This window comes from Balaenoptera borealis (genome assembly GCF_965194805.1).
Source record: "Balaenoptera borealis genome assembly, chromosome: 2".
NCBI lineage: Eukaryota > Metazoa > Chordata > Mammalia > Artiodactyla > Balaenopteridae > Balaenoptera > Balaenoptera borealis.
In genome coordinates, this window is record NC_138867.1 from 52,496,484 (window position 1) to 52,517,622 (window position 21,139).

A 21,139-nucleotide genomic window follows, 5' to 3' on the forward strand; every position below is an offset into this window, starting at 1 on the left:
TAACTCGATTAATTCTGTATGTAATTTCTACCTTTTCATATATTTTCTTCCTAAGGAAGTAGCATGTGAGAAATAAGTGAATATTTGGGTGCTACATACTATTACTTTCATCCATTTTTAGAATGCATTCCTTCTTTTACCAGAGTGGTAGCAGTTTAAATGAGCAAAATTAATCAAAATACAGAATTTACAAAGTATCTACATTTCTTCAATGATATTTTTACAATTCTTAAAGGTGTCACTTGGATTCAAAGACTGCAGTGAGCATTCAAGACTGAGTGTCTGAGGTATGTTTGTGAGAAAGAAGAGGGGAAAGGAGAAATTTAAAAGAATAAAGAGATGGTATTCAACTTCAAGTGTAGTGTGTAGTTTAAGAAGCTATGTGAGAGTGTAAAAGAACTTGGTAGCTACTACAGCATCAAATTTATATTACCTTTTCTCCTTAAGGTAGAATATGCATTGTATTATGCCTAAGAGTTCAGCAAGCCCAGGGGAGGTAGAAGGGAAGAAAAGGGAGGGTGGGTAGAGGTGACCAGATGGTGATAAGGTAGTTTGAACTACTGAATAATTCTTTGTCAACAAAAGTTGGGTGCTTTCCAAGAAAAATGTTTCTCGATGTGAACACTAAAGTGTATGCAGAACCATTTAAACAGTTAAAGTTGTTGAAGTTGACTTTATCATGTTCAACCCTGAAGTATGTAACACCAACAATTATTGAAGAAAATTGAGGTGTCTCTCTGTAATTTGTGATTTAGACAGTTGTAGAGTTAATAAATTGGAGGCTTCAATTGCCATTTTAGTCACTGAAGCTACCAAGTCTAGAATTATAGAATTGACAGTTTAGAAATCACCTGATCCAGCCTCCTATTTGTACCTGTAAAGTATCTGATACCCTTGACAAAGATTGAAAGCTAGTGTTAAGAGGGATCCTGAATTACAAGCCAGCTTTCACTAAATAATACATGTTCTAAAAATATCTATTGAACCACATAAGGCATATAAATTCCACAGGACTCTAGTTATATCTGTAAAACCCTGTTTTAATTTCTGCCTAATGTAAGATTAATTTTCAGGTCCTGATGTGTTCTTAAACAGTTTACAAACAAGTGTAGTGACTGCTACTTTGAAACTCAGTTACTTATATTTTTGCAGTTTTTCACAGACCATTGATTGCAGTGTTATTAATGCTTCTTTTCTGTATCTGCTTGGAGTTGAGCACATTTTATTCCAGTTCTTCTGTGTTCACAACACACATCAAGAAGATTCAACATCAGCAGGGGGAGCTGACATGGTATCAATTTTACAAAATAACCAATATCTGTGCAGCATATTCCCAACAGAGTTATTACATATGATGTTCTGTTTATGTGAACAATCATTGGTTTCAAAGCCCACTTCTGCAAAACATTTGTGGATTACTTCTGAGGTTACTTTGTCCTACATAACAGTGAGATTTCTTTTACACTGAGAACATTTCTTTATATTATAAAAGAAATAACTGCTTATTTCATGGAGACATAATCTACCAAGCACTTCCAGTTTACAACCTTTAGGTGACAAATTGTGCCTCAGTCTAATGGCTACAAATGCAACCTGGTGCTTTTAAGCAAAGAAAAGTATATACACATCTTTAATATAAGGCCCCAGGGGGTATGGGCAGGATATCTCAATCAGTAACAGAATATTCCTTTTCTGCAAGTAATTTTCTCTCTGATTTTAGTAGTCATTCTCTCCAAAATCCTGCCAGACATCAGTGTATTTTTGTTAACGTTATATATACAGGAAAAGTGTGTATATAAAAGAAATACTCAAATTTCCTCAAATAGTTCTGGCTTTTTACTACTATCATCATTGCAACAGACTAAGACTGACAGTCTGTATTTTTCTCCATGGCATCATTCCTTTGTAAGAGCTCATGTCTAGTTTGTTTGCACATTAAAGAGGAATCCCATCTAATGAGCATTCAATATGCTCCCATTGGCATATGTATCCATAGACCTCCTACTTTCAAACCAATCTTCAGCAGAGATAAGAGATACAGATGCTTCATTATTTAGCTGTAGTAACATGGTATTGAGAGTCAAGGTTGACAGCAGCCTTTATCTGTAGTGTATTTTCATTAGCTTTTCCTTAAAAACAAACAAACCTAAAATTTAGCAATATTATTTGCCTTGAAATGGTCTAAATTGGCTAACTCAGTTTAGTGTTTTATTTTCTAATTTGGTATGCATTGCTCCTTCCACACTTTTATCAGTTTTACCTCTGTTGGCTTTTTGTTTATACCTTGTTCCAATTTTTAAGAAATATATAGATAATTGATAAGGGAGCTCCAGATTCTTTGGTCATTTCACCTTTGATTTTTCTTTCTTGTTCACTAGCATGATTTTTACCTTTTGAGGAATTTTGAACTCAATACTTTTCACAGGATTTTATTCTATGAATTCTATAAAAGGAAAGACATACAATAAAACATGGGCTTTCTAATAATGTCAAAATTGAGAAGACTGGCTTGGGTCTTATAGGTACTGTTCTAGACTGAAGTGGCTGCAGATATGTTTTATCCTTCAAGAAAAGGGAAAAATGACCCTGAAGATAATTCAGAGATCAGCAGGACTGCCGCTGCCTGCATAGGCCCAGAGCACACAGGTCCAGAGGGTAAAGTTGTCTCCTCCTGAGTTTCAAAGTGGAGTCACCCTCTTAGTTTCAGCAGATCATGTCCCTGTACATGGCCTCAAGGGCAAAGCTGCCTCCCATGGCCAAGGGCGTGAGGCCACCCATTCCAGTGGGCAGAAGACAAAGCCACCACCATAGTGGGCCCCAGCAGGCAAAGCATTGAACCAAAGAGAATTATTGTTGAGCCTTAAGTCTAATGTAGTTTGCCTGGCTAGGTTTTGGACTTGCTTGGGACCTGTCACCCCTTCCTTTCTTTTTTCTGATTTCTCCCTTTTAGAATGGGAATGTCTATCCTATGCCTGTCCGACCATTTTATTTTGGAAGTACATAATTTTTCTGTTTTCACAGGTTCACAGCTTAGAGGAATTTTGCCTCAGGATGAATCATACCTCAGGTCTCAGCCACACTTGATTTAGATGATACTTTGGACTTGGAGTAGATTCTGGAATGGGTTAAGACTTTTGAGACTGTTAGGATAGGGTGAATATATTTTGCATGTGAGAAGGACAAGAATTTTGGGGACAAGAGGGAGGAATGTTATAGACTGAATTGTCTCCCTCCCAAATCCGTATATTGAAGTCCTTACCCCCAATATGATGGTATTTGGAGATAGGGCCTTTAAGGTTAAATGAGCTTATAAGGGCGGGGCCCTAATCTAGTAGGACTGTTGTCCTTATAAGAAGAGGAAGAGACTCCAGAAGTGCACATGCACAGAGGAAAGGCCATGTGAGGACATAGCAAGAAGGTGGCTGTCTGCAAGCTAGAAAGAAAGCCCTCACTAGAACCCAAAACTTCTGTCACCCTGATCTCAGATTTCCAACCTTCAGAACTGATAAATTTCTATTGTTTAAGCTACCCTGTCTGTGGTATTCTGTTATGGCAGCCCAAGTAAACTAATACAGGTATCATACTGACAAGGTAGAAGTTTTTCTTACATTTAGAAAACCAATGTTAATGTCAGATTTCAAAGGAAAAACTATTTTCAATCATTTAAATAAACAAGACAAAAGTATACTTTCCCCTTTGTTAATGAATATTAATAACTTTGAGTAGATAATGCTATTATATGTCAAAATAATTAAGACACTTTTAGAGCAGTTTTAGCTTTACAAAAATATTGCACAGAAAGTATAGAAAGCTCTCATATACTCCCTCTCCCCTGTACAGTTTTTCCTATTTTTAACCTCTTGTGTTAGTGTGATACACTTTTTACAGTTGATGATTGAATGTTGATGTATTATTTTTGACTGAAGTCCATAGTTTACATTAGGGTTCACTCTGTGTATAGTTCTGTAGGTTTTAACAAATGTATAATGTCATGTACCCACCACTATATTATAGTTCCACTGCCCTAAAATTCTCCTATGTTTTACCTATTCATTCTTCCCTTTCTCTGTCCAAATAATTAGATATTGATATGTAAAGATGATAAAAGTGCTGGAAAACAGTAGCTTAAAATTTTCTTCCTTTACTGTTACAGTAGAAAAGTTGGAATACTTCACATTCAAATTCTTTGCATGAAATACAAAAATACAGAAGTGTTGTCCCTATGTGAGAGATCTTTACATTGGATTTTTGTATCTTGACCCATTTCCAATTGTGTAGGATTTGGATTCCAAACTCTTCTTTAGCATTTAACCAATTCTTTGGTCATGAAAGGAGCTGGGACCGTTTATCCACATATAAGCTGATCTTTGACATATGTCACTTTTATAATGAGAGAGCAGCAGGGACACATTCCTGCATCTTCCCCATTCTCCATTTTTTCCTTGGTGGTGGATAAGTAATCCTCCCATAAGCAGAGGTAGGAAAATACATCTCTGATTCCTTCTGTCGATGGAATTCCTTGACTTCCATGTATCATAAACACTGACAGTGTAACCAGGACCAGATGATGAAAATTGTTACTGTAGACATTGCTCCATATTGAGAATTCTTTACCCACTCTTCTCAAACAGAGGCAAGTATGGGGTTATGTTGATGAAATAAGATACATATAGAAAAATAAACATCACAAGCATACAGCTTGATGAATTTTCACAAAGTGAGCACACCTATATAATGAGTGCCCAGACTGAGAAACTAATAGTACATTAGAAATGAGCAATGTAGTTCTAAGAAGGTGGAAACATCTGCAGCCCAAAAAAGAAAAATGGTGTCACAGGCACTTAATTTCTTTTTCACTTGCTAAATCTTCCCAATCCTTATACCTATTATTTACTTTTCTTCTATTGTGTTCTAAAGCTGAATAATATGAAAAATAGCATCATTGTCTCTGTTTTCTTCCTAATTTTCATGGAATGCTTTTAAAGTTTTACCATCAGGTATTATAATTGCTAAGGTTTTCAGTAAGCCCTTTCTTTATCAGGTTAATGAAATTTCCTTCTGTTTCTAGGATGCTAAGTATTGCTGTCTTTTTATCATGACTAAATTTTGAACTTTACCAAAAGTTTTATTTTGCATCTTTTGAGGTGGTCCTGTGTTATTTTTCTTTTAATCTTACAGTTTGTAAAATATATAGGCCTTTTTTTTTCATTTTGAATCATCCTTGAATTCCTGAAAATAATCTTGTTTGGCTAAAATGTATTATTCTTTTACATCACTGATGGATTCCATGACTAATATTTTATTTAGGATTTTATCATCTGTGTTCGTAAATAGATTGGTATGTAATTTTCTTTTCTTATACTCTGTCTAGTTTTATATCTCCTTGTCTAGTTAGTGTGTCAAGGTTATGTTTTGTTTGCAGAGCTCATCTTCCTTTTATATTTTCTGGCCACCACAATTATATAAGTTACAAAGATTATCCATTTCTTAAAGAGTTGGAAAAATTTGCCAGTTAGATCATTTTTGCCTGGACCACCCCCCCCCCCCCTATTTTTTATGAGTTTTGGAGAAGATATTTGAGGTCTATTTCAATTTTTAAAGTCTTTTTGGTTTATTCTTATTTTCTAATTTTAGATAAATTTTAGTAGTTTATATTTTGTCCACTTCATCTCAAGTTTAAATCCATGAATAAAAAGAAGGTGAGCAAACCTTGGAGACCCAGGAGTGTAGAATTTGACCTGTGCCAAATGCTGATTTTTACCATAAAAAAGTTGTAAGTAGCAAAAGGCAGATGAAGGAATGAAACGTCTTTGTGTAGATTATAATTCCAGTAGTTGGCTTTATAGAAAATTTCATAAATTGTTATAAACTTTGTTATAAATATATTTCTCCATGGGGACCCACCTATCCTTCTTAGATATTTTAAAGGATATTGGTGGAAAATAAGATTTTCATAGGCAACATTTTTGGGACAGCTGTTTTGCTGAACTGAAGTAGCAGTTCTCAAAATGTGGCCCACACCCCCTGGTGGACCACAGAGAGTCAGGTCAAACTATTCTTGGTAATACTAAGATGTTATTTGCCTTTTCTGCTCTGTTAACATTTTCATTAATCATGGAAAAGCAATAGAGAGTAAAACTTCTTGTCCTTTAGCAGAATCAAGGCAGTGGTGACAAACAGTATTAGTAGCCATTTTATTCTTCACTGCCATACACATGCAGTTAAAAAAAAACCCTGGGCTTCCCTGGTGACACAGTGGTTAAGAATCCGCCTGCCAATGCAGAGGCCATGGGTTCGAGCCCTGGTCCGGGAAGATCCCACAAGCCGCAGAGCAGCTAAGCCCATGTGCCAGAACTACTGAGCCTGCGCTCTAGAGCCCGCAAGCCTAGAGCCTGTGCTCCACAACAAGAGAAGCCACTGCAATGAGAAGCCTGCACGCCACAACCGAGGGTAGCCCTCGCTGCAACTAGAGAAAGCCCGCAAGCAGCAACAAAGACCCAACGCAGCCAAAAATAAATAAATAAATAAATATAAATTTATTTTTTAAAAAAACCGTTTATTGAAGCAGTAAATAATATTGATTTTATTAAATCTTTACTCTTCAATACATATATTTGTAATATTCCATGTGAAAAAAAATGGGAAGAATGCATAAAGCACTTCTGTAGTACACTGAATGCTGATGGTGGGTAGTCTTGAAGAAAAGCCCTTGTTCAGTTGTTTTAGTTGAGAGCTGAACTATCCACCTTTCCACAGCACACCATTTTTACTTGAATGACAAACTATGGTTATTCAGACATGGATATTTGGTGATATTTGTGGCAAGTGATAAAATTTGAATTTTAAACAAAAATTAGCACTTTGAAAAACTTGTATCCACTGTTATGAGCTTAACTACTGCCCGATAATTAAAGAAGTTTTGGGTGAGGTTGGTGGTAATGTTAACAAATGTGACTTTTTTGATATTTTGTAATGAAATAGGTCAATATTTGAGAGGTATGCATAACTCAGCCAAATGTTACTTTACATATGCCCGCTGTGTTGAGGAAATACTAGAAAGTGACAGGAATATCAGGATAAGTAGTGAAGTATGGCAAGAGGAAATCTGTGAGCGGGCAATATGGAGAAAATCAAGCAGATATTAGCAGCTAGCTTGGTCCGAGAGACCAAGCTTTGGCAGGAGCCAAGAAAGTTACCATAACAGAGACTGTGACATAGGTGGGAAGAACTAGGGCCCAAGGGAGCACCCCATTTTAGAAAAACGCATGTATCTGATCTGATGAGAACTGGAGTAAGAGATGAGGAACAGGATTTGGAAGAAAAGCAGACTACTATACCTGAATTTCTTAGACCTTATCAGTCTGTAAGTTGCACCACAGTCCTATGAACAGTAATACCAGAATTTTATAGTTTGTTATTTGCATTTGTTGCCTCAGAACCCAGCACTCTCTGCAGAATCCTTCCAAGTATTTCCGAGCATTGTGAGACATTCATATGTGTTCAGCAGTAAGTTCATTTTCATGTTGTTTTACTGTTTCCCAAGGTCACTCCTCTGTTTGCTTTGATAGTTCTCTAGTTGCTGCCCCCAGGTCCTCAGAGTGTTAAAGCCATTTGGTGTATCTGCTCAAAATTGTTTAGACCCCAACAAAAAACAGGATTTTCAGTTGTTTACTTATACAGCTTCTTTTTTTCTAGAACCCATACTAGTGTCTAGGGAGCTGGAGTTAGGGATGGATTTGAGTTAGCGTCTGACAACCAGGCTGTATTCAAATCAGTTCAAAGACTACCATTTTGTTAATAGGTTCATTTACCATGTTTGACGTCTTCTTTTAGCATAAATTCTCTGAAAGAAGCCACCTCAGATGTCCTATAAATATATCACTGTAGTGTAGTCTCCAGTTCTCCTTTCAAGTTCAGATATGTATAAACACAGCTTTATTTCTTCCCTTGGGCTCCTCACATCCCTTGCTAAAGGACTTGTATTTGGTTTGCCCCGCTGGTTAAGCAGGCATACTTAGTAATTGGTATGGGAAAAAGAATTTTTGTAAGTTGAGCTGCCAGATCTCGTTGATTTGATTTCAGCGAACACTCGTTGACTGTCATTTTGGTGCCAGGTACAATATTTGATTGTAAAAATGCAGCTTTGAATAGAACATGGTGCTTTTTAGGACCTCACCATTAAATTAATAGGACACATAACACATATAAGTGTAATACAACTTGATTAGTGCTACTGTAGAGGTACATGCAAAGTTCCATGGGAACACAGAAGAGGGAGGAAGTGTAGTTTTCTGGGGAGCATCTGTAAAAGAAAATTTTGAGCTCAGCCTTAAAGGATGAAAAGTATTTCTTAAATAAGTCAAAGGAAAAGGAAGTGATATTACAGGAAGAGAGAACAGCAGATTTGAAAGTGGGAAAGCAGAAAAAAGTATTTTTAGGGAAATGCACAAAGATCTGCATACTATTGGTGTGGAGTGTTCATGGAGGGGACACCAAGACTTGAGAGCTAGTTAAGAGTTGGATTTTAAAAGTGTAAAGGGCCTTTTTGTTTTTTAAAGAGGAAAGACTAAATGATCTTTTTATTCTCTTTGTAGAAAACACTGCAAAGTTGTCATATGAAGAGGCAATCAAAACGTATGCAGCTAAAAATATAGTGAAAAAATATAGAGGATTATACAAGTATGTCAGGACAGTTAAGTGGTAAAAAATATTATGACTTTTTAAAAATTTTGAGTTTTTAATGTATGCGGTAAAAGGTTTTTTATTTTGCATTTTATTTATTTATTTTTTAACATCTTTATTGGAGTATAATTGCTTTACAATGGTGTGTTAGTTTCTGCTTTATAACAAAGTGAATCAGTTATACATATACATATGTTCCCATATCTCTTCCCTCTTGCATCTCCTTTGAAATAGTTGTAGGTTCAATTGTGAATTGTGAATTATAGATTCATGGAGCAATCCTGTATACCCTTCAAACAATCTACTTTATTCAGATTTTACCAGTTACATGTACTCATGTGTGTGTGTATTTAGTTATATGTGATTTTATCACATGTGTAGATTCACGTGAGCAACACCACAATCAGATACAGAACGGTTCCATCGCAAGAATCCCTTGTGCTACCTAAAGGACCTTTTTTGACATCTTAAGAAGCTTAGACTGTATTTTTTTTATTGAAGTATAGTTGATTTACAATGTTATATTAGTTTCAGGTGTACAACATAGTGATTCAGTATTTTTACAGATTATACTTTATTTAAAGTTATTATAAAATAATGGCCATATTTCCCTGTGCTGTACAACATATCCTTGTTGCTTATCTATTTTATACATACTGGTTCATAGCTCTTAATCCCATACCCCTATCTTGCCCCTCTCCTTTTCCCTCTCCACACTGGTAACCACTAGTTTGTTCTCTATACCTGTGAGTCTGTTTCTATTTTGTTATATACATTTATCTGTTTTATTTTTTAGATTCCGCATATAAGTGGTAGCATATTTGTCTTTCTCTGTCGACCTATTCCACTAAGCTTAATACTCTCCAGGTCTATCCATGTTGTTGCAAATGGAGCTTAGACTGTATTCTGTCCCTCAGAGTGTGATCTTCAGATCACCTGTTACAGAATCACCTAGTTGCTTGTTAAATATGCAGAATCCCACCCTAGAAACATTGAATTAGAATTCCTGGGACTGTGGCCCTGTGACATACGTTTAAATAAACTCCCCAGGTGCTTCTTATACCATACCTATGAGGACATGAATGTGAGCTGACCTCTGAGTGATGAGAAGAGAGCCAACCATGCAAAGACCTGGGGCGAGGAGGTCTAGACAGGTGCTGTCCAGTAGGAGTATAATACAAGCCAGATATGTAATTTAAAAATTTACAGTAGCCACATTCAAAAAGTAAAAAGAAACGTGAAATTAATTTTTACAATATATTTTATTTAACTCAGTATATTAAAAATTTGATTTCAGCATGAAATAAATATGAAAACTATTAAGATATTTAACATTCTTTTTTCTACACAGTATTCAAAATTCAGTGTATATTTTACTCTTACTGTGCATCTCAGTTCAGATTAGCCACATTTCGAGCGCTTAATAACACATCTAACAAGTGGCTACCGTACAGGTTAGACAGAGCGAACAGCCAGTACAAAGACCCTAAAGGAGATGCATGTAGAGATAGCATTTGACATTCAGAATTTGAAAATATTGGTCTTAGAGCTTTGGAATAAGATCAAACTAGATGTATAGATTTAAAAATCATTGCCATAAAAGAGTTGTCACACAGAGTATAATTCTCAGTGATTCTCAGTGAAAACTTATTAGAATCACCAATAGGGCTTTTTCTAACTACATGCTTGCACTCCAAGAGGGCATGGAACAGCCCTGAGGGGAGGGGAGAAATGGGGAGGTGTGTATGGATCTCAGGGAAGGGGAGAACATAGGCGGATATGGAGTTTCTCCCTTGTTGATTCCGATGTGATCCCTCCCTGCAATCCCCATTCCTGGTTGAGAACCACTGGTGTTTAAAAGGGAGATGAGGATAGAAGATACTAGGAAGACTACTGAGAGATGAAAGGAGTGCTAATGAAGCTAAGGAGGGGAGCATCAACAATGGTGAAAGCAGGGGGAGGTCACAACACTTGCAAATTAAGATATTATTGATGATCATTGAGGACAAAGCTTAAGTAGAGTGGCAACTGGGCTAAGGATGGGTTCTGAAGATGTCAGTGGAGACTGAACTGCTGCCTAGCACCTGAAGGTCAGACAGAGCTAGATAGGTTGCAAGAGGGGCATGCTGTGCCCTTCCAGGCAGAATTCTTCAAATCCTTCCTTTAAATTTGGTTGAAGTCCATCTATGTTCCCTCTCTTGTCCCTTCAGCTGTTACATCTTAATTAATTGTTTGTGTATTAACACAGCCTGTCCTCACCCTGACCACACTATAGAATCACCTGGGGAACTTTTTAATAAAAAGTACCCATTCCTAACTCCCTCCCCATTTCAGAATAAGTCAAAATTTCTAAGAGTGGGGCCTGGCCTAGGCATCACTATTTTGTAAAGCTTCTCAAGTTATTCTATGAGCTAGGGTAGAAAACTATTGATCTATAGCATAGTGAGTTCTGTGACGGAAAATAAGTTTTACTCATCTTTGTGCCCCCAGAGTTTGACTCATTGTGTGGCATATGGTTAGCTCTCAGTAAATGTTTGTTGAATAAATGAAATATTAAAGATCTAACACATGAGGAAATGTGGCCAGGGAGCTAAGCAGGCCCTTGTGGACAGCTTAATAGAATAACATTTCTTTTCTTTATAATGAGTAGTTACCAGGCAGGTTATTAAATACACTGCACCTATTTTGGAATCCTTATTAGTGTGAAACTGTTTTCCCAAATTGGTCTGAATCACAATACTGACATAAAATCTCAAGTATAAAAATAGACTAAAAAATTGGTAGGGTTATTATCTAAGTCTTTGCACATAGCACAAGATGTAGTATAGTTAACTGTTCCACTGAATATAATATACAAGAGAAATTAATGCATTTAGGATACAGGATTTTTCCCATTAATTTGAAGTAATTTTTTTTTATTGGAGTACAGTTGCTTTACAATGTTGTGTTAGTTTCTACTGTACAGCAAAGCGAGTCAGCTATACGTATACATATATCCCCTCTTTTTTGGATTTCCTTCCCATTTAGGTCATCGCAGACCATTGCGTAGAGTTCCCTGTGCTATACAGTAGGTTCTCATTAGTTATCTATTTTATACATAGTATCAATAGTGTATATATGTCAATCCCCATCTCCCAATTCATACCACCCCCCTTTACCCCTTGGTGTTCATACGTTTGTTCTCCACGTCTGTGTCTGTATTTCTGCTTTGCAAATAAGATCATCTATACCATTTTTTTAGATTCCACATATATGCGTTAGTAAACGATATTTGTTTTTCTCTTTCTGACTTACTTCACTCTGTATGACAGTCTCTAGGTCCATCCACGTCTCTGCAAATGACCTGATTTCGTTTCTTTTAATGGCTGAGTAATATTCCATTGTGCATATGTACACATCTTCCTTATCCATTCCTCTGTTGATGGACATTTAGGTTGCTTCCATGTTCTGCCTATTGTGAATAGTACTGCAATGAAATTGGGGTGCATATGTCTTTTTGAATTATGGTCTTCTCTGAGTATATGCCCAGTAGTAGGATTGCTGGGTCATATGGTAGTTCTATTTTTAGTTTCTTAAGGAACTTCCATACTGTTCTCCATAGTGGTTGTATCAATTTACATTCCCATCAACAGTGCAAGAGGGTTCCCTTTTCTCCAGAATGATGGCCATTCTGACCCGTGTGAAGTAATTACTTCTAATTTTCACAGAATTAACTACAACTCAGTAAATCCTGTTATATTTAAAATTTAATGCTGTGGCTATTCAAAACATCCTATTTGTAAGAATATTTATAGTTCTTTGTTGTGACTTTTAAAGTTACTGGAGTAACTTATTTAACTGTTCTTACCTTTTACCACTTTTAGTGAGAACAGATGGAAAGAAATAGACAAAATGTTCTGCAAAAATAAAATAAGCTGGTAGTCACTAATATAATGCATTATTATCAGAATTAATCCTGGATATAGTTTATAGAGCACCCCTAGCCTAAGACTAGTAGATACCTCAATAAATGATAATTCTCTTCTTTCTGGTCCTCATGTAGCTAATGCTGTTCAAAGGGTTTAGAAAATCAAGTTTAATCTGACACGGTTTAACATTCTAAAAATGCATTACTTTTCCCACAGATGAAGAGAAGTAAAGAATTGATAACTAAAAATCATAATCAAGAAGAAATAAGTATTCTTCGTTGTTGGAAATGTAGAAAATGCATAGCAGGTTCTGGTTGTTTCATGGAATGTCTTGAGCATCAAGTGACTAAGGTGAGTCTTGCTAACTGTATAATCATCAAATAATTTCCTAGTATAGGAATGCTGGGGGCACACCTACACATGCACACATATCCCTCCGCACCTGACTTAGCTTTTACCTTATTTTACCTGATCCACTGAAAACATTTCAAAGTGGTATTCGAAAGGCATCCCACCTTCCACAGATATAATTAAGTTTACCTCTAGCTGCTGACATTAACATGACCTTAAAGTTTTAAGTGCAGGATCACAAACATAGGTTGAAGATAATAGTCCATGTTTATTTTATCCCCACCATGAGTGAACTTAGTCATCACCACACAATTAAATTCAAGATCATATTAAAAAATAGAAAACCTATTTTTATATGTATATAAAAACATATACATATATATAAACATATATATATACATATACATATTATATATATAGTATTCAGTATGGGCCTAAAAGGGAAAGTTCATGTATAATTTAAAAGTCAATAGAAAAACCTGAATAATATTTAAAAGCATTTAATTGGTTGTCCTGGTAAAAGTAAATGTTTTTTAAAAAACAGATAAAATCCCTAAACTTCTCTAAGAGCAATATGCAAGAGGCAATATCAAAGAGGTCCAAACCAGATAGTAATCCATGCACTTTACAGGGAATTCTCAATTCAGCAGAGAGAGTGGATGTAATTGTTTTCTTCCCCTTCTTTGAGAGACTGTTTGTTTTGTTTAATTTTTTCCTCAGCCACATTTGATCATGATTATTTCCTATCCACTCTAACAGATTAGCCAGCTTGAACTGATAATAGTGGAAGACTTTGACTGCATACTTACTACATGGCAGATACTTTTTTTTTTTAACATCTTTTAAAAACTGAAAAAACATTTTAATTGGAGGAAAATATCTTTTCATGCTGAGTATTTTATTGGGTGTAATTTATAAAGTAAAAAAAAAAAATGTATACAGCTTGATAAATTTTTTTCAGCCCTGCTACGAATCAGATCAAGATATACAATATTTTCATCACCCCAGAAAGTTGTTTTGCCCTTTTGCAGGCAATACTCCCCTCTCACAAGACAACCACTATATTGATGTCTATCACCATAGACTAGTTTGGCCTGTTCCTGACCTTCATTCTAATGGAATCATATAGCATATGTGCTTTTGCACCTGACTTATTTTGCTCAGCATAATGTTTTAAAGGCTCATTTATGTTTTGTGTTATGTAGTTTGCTTCCTCTTTCCTGAGTAGTATGCCATTTATGAATATACCAAAATTTATCAATTTTTTCTGCTGATGGACATTTGAATTTCTAGTTTTGGGTTATGAATAAAACTGCTATCAGTATTCTTGTAAAAGACTTTATGTGTTTGTGTTTTGTTATTTCTTTTTGATATATACATAGGAATGAATTTGGGGGGGGGTCATAGAGTAGGTGTATTTTAAGTTTTTTAGAAACTGCTAGTAGTTTTCCAAAGTGAATGTTCACTTCCAGCAGCAGTGATGAGAATTCCAGTTGCTCTACACCTTTTTTCTACAGGTGGTATTTTCAGACTTTGTAATTTTAGACATTCTGGTAGATGTATAGTGGTATATCATTATAGTTTTAATTTGCTTTTTCCTAGTGATAATGATGTCCAGTACCTTTTTTTATGCTTATTAGTTAGGCATTGTTTTGAATGTTTTATATTATTCATTCCTTATAGCATAAGGATAGAAGGATAGATTATCTTGAAGGAGATAATCTATCGTCTCAATTTTATAGATAAGGGAACTGAGGCACAGAAGATTAAATAAATTGCCTCAGATTACACTTTTACCAGCAGTGCAGTTACAGTTGAACCTGACAGTGAGGGTCCTGAGCTTGTGCACCTCACCCCACACTCTCTTTACTGCCTTTGCTCCTCCATCAGGGTATTATGCAATGTCACACCTTCTCAATAAGCAAGAGAAGTTCAAACACTGCTCTAGGATGTAATGGGATAGGTTGTAGAAGAGAGTGATACAGTATTGAAAAAACATTCTGGTCCTCTAGGAGCTTTAAACTCTAGTTGAAAATAGGCCAAGCAGTGTAGCCTGATTTGATAAGTACTGTAACAGAGGAATGTAAGCAAATGTTGCCTGGGCTAGTCATAGTCACAGAGGTTTCCCAAAGGAGATTGTGAAATCTATGTATGTATTTTTTTTTTTACAGATTTTTAAGTATAATTTGTAAACCATAAAATTTATTTATTGTAAGAATACAATTCAATGATAATAGTTTTAAAATCTTTCTCTTACCTCAGAACGTTTCCTTAGGCCCATTTGCCCTGTTTCCAAGCCCAGCCTTGGGCAACCACTGATTTGCTTTCTGTCACCATAGTTTTATATATAAAATAAAATGTTTATGTATATACATAATAAAATATATATATAATTATTGAAACTAACTTATAAAATAAAAATATATTTATTTAAAATAATAGATATAAAATGCATATTTACATAAATATATTATTTAAATATTTTTATATTTATATAAAATAATGTATATAAAGGTATATATATTATATGCATGTAAAATAAAAAATACATATATAAAGCCTGTTAAAAACCTGCTTGAGGAATAATTCAATATCATTGTTAAGTCTAGGGGGAAGGAGGAGTATACAATTAGAGAGGGATCCTGAGGGGGCTTCTAAAGTAGTGGTAATGTTGTACTTATTAAGCTGGGTGGTGGGTGTATTGGTATTTGCTTCTCTTTAAGTATTTCTTTGAAATATACAAACCTATTTTACATTTATAAATACATACATTTGATATAAATATTAAAGATGAACTTAGAAGCATCTGTTTTAATTAAAGGAAACAATAAAATAAAATATTGGAATCTAAAAGTAATTTATCAGATGCTATGCTGAAAGAATGCTAAATTTATCACCTATCAAATCATCTTAATTTATTACCTATTTAACAATATAATTTAAAATGTATCTGTGTATAAAATAAGTGTTTTTCTTGTTTCTGGAAGTGTTTTGTTTTTCTACTTTCTGTAAATGGAATCACAACATAGGTGGGTATTCTTCTGGTTGCTGCTTTTACTTAATATCAGCATGTAGTGCAGCTCCAGTTTTTCACTTTTGTGTAGTATTCCAGCGTATTAATATATCACAATTTATAATTCACTCTACCATTGAGTTAAATCTAGTTGTTTTGCTCTTACAAGCCATGCTACTTGTCCATATCTTGACAAACATAGGCAGGAGTATATTACTGGAAATGGAGTTGTATGTTGCAGGATATGTGATTCTTCACCTTTACTGGGCAATGCTAAGTTGTTTTCAAATGACAGTCCCATGAGCAGCAGTTAAACATTGCTGTGATTCCACATCTTTGCCAACATTTAACATCTTTTCATTGTTTAAGGCTGTTTGTGTTTTCTGTGAAATGTCTTTTTTTCCTTGCCTGTTTTTCTATTATGTAGCTTTGATTTCTGGAAGCTCTTTATGTACTCTGAATACTAATTATTTGTTGGTTATTGTATTGCAAATTTCTTTTGCCAGTTTGTATAACTTGTATTTCACTCTTTGTGGTATCTTTTGATGAACAGAATTTGTAAAATAATGTAGATAAATTTATTAATCATCTCCTTTATGTTCTGTACTTTTTGTTTAAGAAATTCTTCAGTACCCTGAGGAGAAGATTTTTTCCTTTCCTTCTACTGAATACCAAAGTTGAGATAGGCAACTTTCCTTCTTTGTCCTTCTGAGCAACAGGTTTATTTCTCATTCACCCTTATACTGATATTATAACCCAGCTTTATGTAGGAGTTCCCTCTTATAGTCTCCCGACCCTGAGCAAACCCTGGACTTTGTCTCCTGTCTTCCTCACCCCATGCAGGTGTGAAATGGCCCTCAGAAGAACATGAGGAAATAGCATCCACAGCTGTTGGCTCCAGAACCACACTTGTTTAGCCCTTACCAATGCCAGGAAATGGAAGTCTCACACGCTGCCTCTTAGTCCACACAAAACTAGGAACTGGACATTGGAATCACTAACTTTTGCCGCAGACTATCTAAGTACCTTCAAAGCCAAGCTTGCTAGAAGAAACAGCACAAATATACTCATCACTTCTGCTTTCATAGTACTGAACAGTGTATCAGCTTGGGGAAAGCTAGGTCATGTGTGGAACTTGAGCTGTAAGGGAATCTGGGACATTTGAGCTTTAGTTTTCCAGCCACTGGCATATGGTAAGGCATGTGACTGGGAATTTAGAATGGAATTTTGAGACAGTCTACAATGTCCACAGGGACAAAAGGGGACTCCTACTCTACCTTCAGGCCTGAGATACATGAAATGTGGGCCAGAACCAAAACCAAAAGCAAAAAATAACAATGAAAACAGTAAAACCAGAAAATAACAAAATTGGTCTCCGTTTGTGAAGTCTGGTGGGGTGGGCAGAGGTGGTGTCCTCCGCTTTCACTTCTTAGTCCGTTTTGACACAGTTTGGGGCACGTCAAGTTTATGTGGCCTAAAAGGACATTTAAAAAGAGATTTCTGGAAGGCTGCTGGTTCTATGGATATGGGATTCAGAGTAGAGATCTGAACTAAAAGTGTGGATTTGGGAGTCATCAGCATTTAAGTGGTGAGTCAAGCTGTGAAAGTAGATGAGATCACCATGCAGAGTGTGACTGGAGTGAGAAAGAAGAGGGCCTAGGAACATTTAAGGGATGGACAGGAAAAAAAAATCACAAAGTAGGAAAAAAAGAGTAGTAAGAAAGATAGGATTGAAAATCAGGATACGGTGTTATGGAAGTCAAGGGATGAATATCTTCCAGAAAGAGGGATTCATTAGTAATATTGAACGTTGTAGCGAGACATAGAAGACCAGATACTGCCTTTAATGTGCTGGTTGTACACTGCATAATTCTAGAGGGTGCTAATCTGTGAAAGGTGCCCCCAGATTTGTACAGAAATGGCATACAAACTGCATGGCCAAATGTAGAGACTGAATGAGAATTAAAAGTATGCTTTGGTTTTAGCAAAGAGGAAATCATTGGTCAATGTTCATTGTAGCTGTGAGTCCTAACCACCGAAGTGACTGTATCTGGAGATAGGTCTTTAGGAAGTTTCTAAGGTTAAATCAGGTTATAAGGATGGGACCTTAATCCAGTAAGAAGAAGAGAGAGAGCTCTTTCTCTCTCTGCCATGTGAGGATACAGCAAGAAGGCAGCTATCTGCAAATTAAGAGGAGAGCTCTCACCAGTACCTGAACATGCTGGCACTTTGATCATAGGCTTCCAGCCTCCAGGATTGTGAAGAATAAATGTCTGTTGTCTAAGCCACCCAGTCTGTGGTATTTTGTTATGCCAGCTCAGATCAACTAAGATATGACAGGCACTGGAAATTCAGTGAAGAGCAGGAGAGAAGTGTTCTGTCCTTGTGAAACTTTCAGGATAGTGTTCAATCATAAATATTAAATTATTAGCTGTGTAAGTGGAAAAAAAGGAAACGTATAGGGAGCCATAAAGATAGGACATAGACATAAGATTGTTGTTGTAAGCGGGAGGCTTTTCTGAGGAAACGACTTGTGTAGAGATACGGTGGATGAGTAGCCAGGACAGTACAAGACAGAGGACCTTCCAAGCTTTGGGACCATCATATTCAAAGGCCCTGTGGTGGAAAGAATGTGATGTATCTCCATGGAACTAGAAGATTTCTATGATTGGAGGGCAGAGATTGAGAGACAGTTTGGCCAGATTTGAGGCTAGAAAGATGGGTGTTGGTTAGATCATTTATGGTCTTGCAAGACAAATTAAGGACTTGGACCTATTTCCTAAAAGCTGGAAAGTCAGTGAAAAGGAGTGACATGACCATTGAATTTTTTAAAAATTATTTTGGCAATTTTGAAAGCATGAAATTAGAAAGGTAGCAAGAATAGATGTAGGGAATGGTCTGCCTTTAAATGAGGCTTTCAGTTTCTCTTTTATTCATTCTGACGTTTGAGTGAAAAAAATTTTCACCCTTGAAGTACGTTCTCAACCTACAAATAGTAAAACCAGGCAGTCCAATAGGATTCGGTTCGTTTATATTTATAACTCTTTAAACATTTAATTAAATAATGTTAATCTAAATGACATTTTTATTACCTGATCTTTTCCCCTGTAGTGTTTATAGCTGATAGCTGCAAATATTTAAATAAACTATATTACTTAAATAATATAGTTGGCTAACTTTTAATGTGTTAGCTAAGGGAATGTTATTACTAATATTGGAAATGTGTTAGTGTTGAACATTTTTCAAAAATTATATAATAATATTATGTCACCTTTTTACATTTAACCTGTTCTGTTCAATTAAAACTCTTAACAATCATTAAATGATAAGAAGATAATGCATACAGTTTGTAATTTTAAAATTAAAGAAGTTCTCTTTGTACACAGTAACTGAAAACATTCTCTACCCTTAAAGAAAAAGCAATATCAATAACAATGCGTTAGCTCCCCCTACTGCTTGAACAAAAGATTTCATTTACAAAATATTTTGTCAACATTTTTCTGACAGTATTAAGTGAAACCGGCTGTTAGTTACTTCTCTTCCTTCACTTCCTCCTTTGCCACATGATAAACTTGAAACACAAAAAGCTGTCTAGTAAGGTTTTAAAAATCCTAATAATATAGTTTTTCTAATTTTCAGTTTATTTTTTCCCAAGGAGATAACCTGACGCCACTACTTTAAAGCCTTTAAATTCCTCAAATGAGGTTGCTTCGTTTAATCATTTATCTTAAAATACATCCATTAAAACTTGTTTTATCACGTATATTTATGTGATTTTTTAAAAAATTAAGTGACTGTAGACTTTATAGTTTGATGTCTTATTTTACCTGTAAAATTAAATTGGAAGTAAGTATCATGAATATCATATATATATATGTTTCTAAGACAGTGTGTGTAATTACAGTTGAAGTAGTTGGCAGTCTCATTTATAACTGAGGCCTCTGTGTTTATCCTGGTTTTCTTTGTTTGCCATATCTAATTTTCCGAAAGGGAAACAATACTATACACTCTTAACCCAGCCTTTTATGCTCCTTCCACCAGTATCAATTGCTGTAACTGATTTTTGTCTTTTTTGTTGGCATGAGAGAATGCTTTAACTTTTAAATATTTAGAGAAAAATATGTGCTTGCTTTATGTTAATAGTTCTCAAATCAGGGAGATTGGTTTGGGAGCTGCATATCAGAATCAACTGGAATTTTTTCTAAACCTACCTTTCTTCTGTATAAGTTAGTACATTGTTTTTGGTTAATTTAAAAGTAAGTTATGCTTCCAGTTTTTGTTTGTTTTGTTTTGCTTTTTTTGTAATCCTCTGGAAGAATAGTAGTATCATGCCTTAAAACATACTCAGGCTATGTAAGAAAGATGATTGCCCTATAAAAGATAGTATTGATTTGGTATAGGAAGTAACAGTGGAAGCTTAGTGACTTGAGTTCTGAAGCCAGACTGCCTGGATGGAAATCCTTCCTTTGCTACTTACTGTGTGACCTTGGACAAGTTACATAAAAGTTACTTACTTTCTCTTGTTTCAGTTTCCTTATTTGTAAAATAATAAAACCTTTCAAAGAGTGCCTGGGCTGTAGTAGCACAGTACAAATGCTTGTTACCTGGTAAAAATAAGAAGAATAGGTACATTGTAAAATTTCCTTTACCTACCTAGACATATGACTCCAATGTTTTTTCTCATAAGAATGTTCATAAAACATCTCTAGAATTTATAACAGATAGTGGTTTCTTAGTATAGTGATCAATCTTATGTGACTAAATATCATGATCACTTTATCTGATTAAATGAAATAATGGAATATGCACAATGAAATAGTAAAATGAGATAATACGTGTTAAGGTAAAACACAGTCCCTGGCATATAAATAAGTTTCTTTACTCCCTTTATATGGTCAACACTGTGTCTAGTAATGACCCAATAAATCTTGATAGGTTGATTACCATTAACTTATTTTGACATAATATTCTATTCTTTGTACCATTGTAGAAATATTTATTTATTTAGCTCATGGATAGACAGAACCTTGAAAAGTCCGAAAAAATTTCGGATCTAATAGTGAAGTAAAGAAGGCTGTATTTGTCAATTCCACTTTGTATTCTCTATGAGAGCCTTTTAAAGAATTCATTAGTTATACTAATCTGCATAACTCTCAGCTCCTAATGGAAGGGGCTAATGTGTACA

The 21,139-nt window shown here is 35.3% G+C and overlaps 1 protein-coding gene across 9 annotated transcripts in view; it reads left to right on the forward strand.

Moving 5' to 3' along the window:
- The window catches only part of RNF180 (ring finger protein 180), a 285,865-nt gene that overhangs the window by 16,127 nt on the left and 248,599 nt on the right, over positions 1 to 21,139 (forward strand). For 4 of the 9 annotated variants that reach the window (XR_014242110.1, XR_014242111.1, XM_082383182.1 and 1 more), the window contains exon 2: positions 12,807 to 12,941. The exons of 1 other annotated variant lie outside the window; for it this stretch is intronic. Coding sequence is in view for 5 of the 8 variants with exons in the window: in XM_082383182.1 (XP_082239308.1) it covers positions 12,807 to 12,941 (135 nt within the window). In the remaining 3 variants the exon portion in view is untranslated. Of the gene's footprint in view, positions 1 to 8,594; positions 8,701 to 12,806; positions 12,946 to 21,139 lie in introns of those variants that run through there. 4 more of the 9 variants (XM_082383180.1, XM_082383178.1, XM_082383181.1 and 1 more) reach the window with 4 other exon arrangements.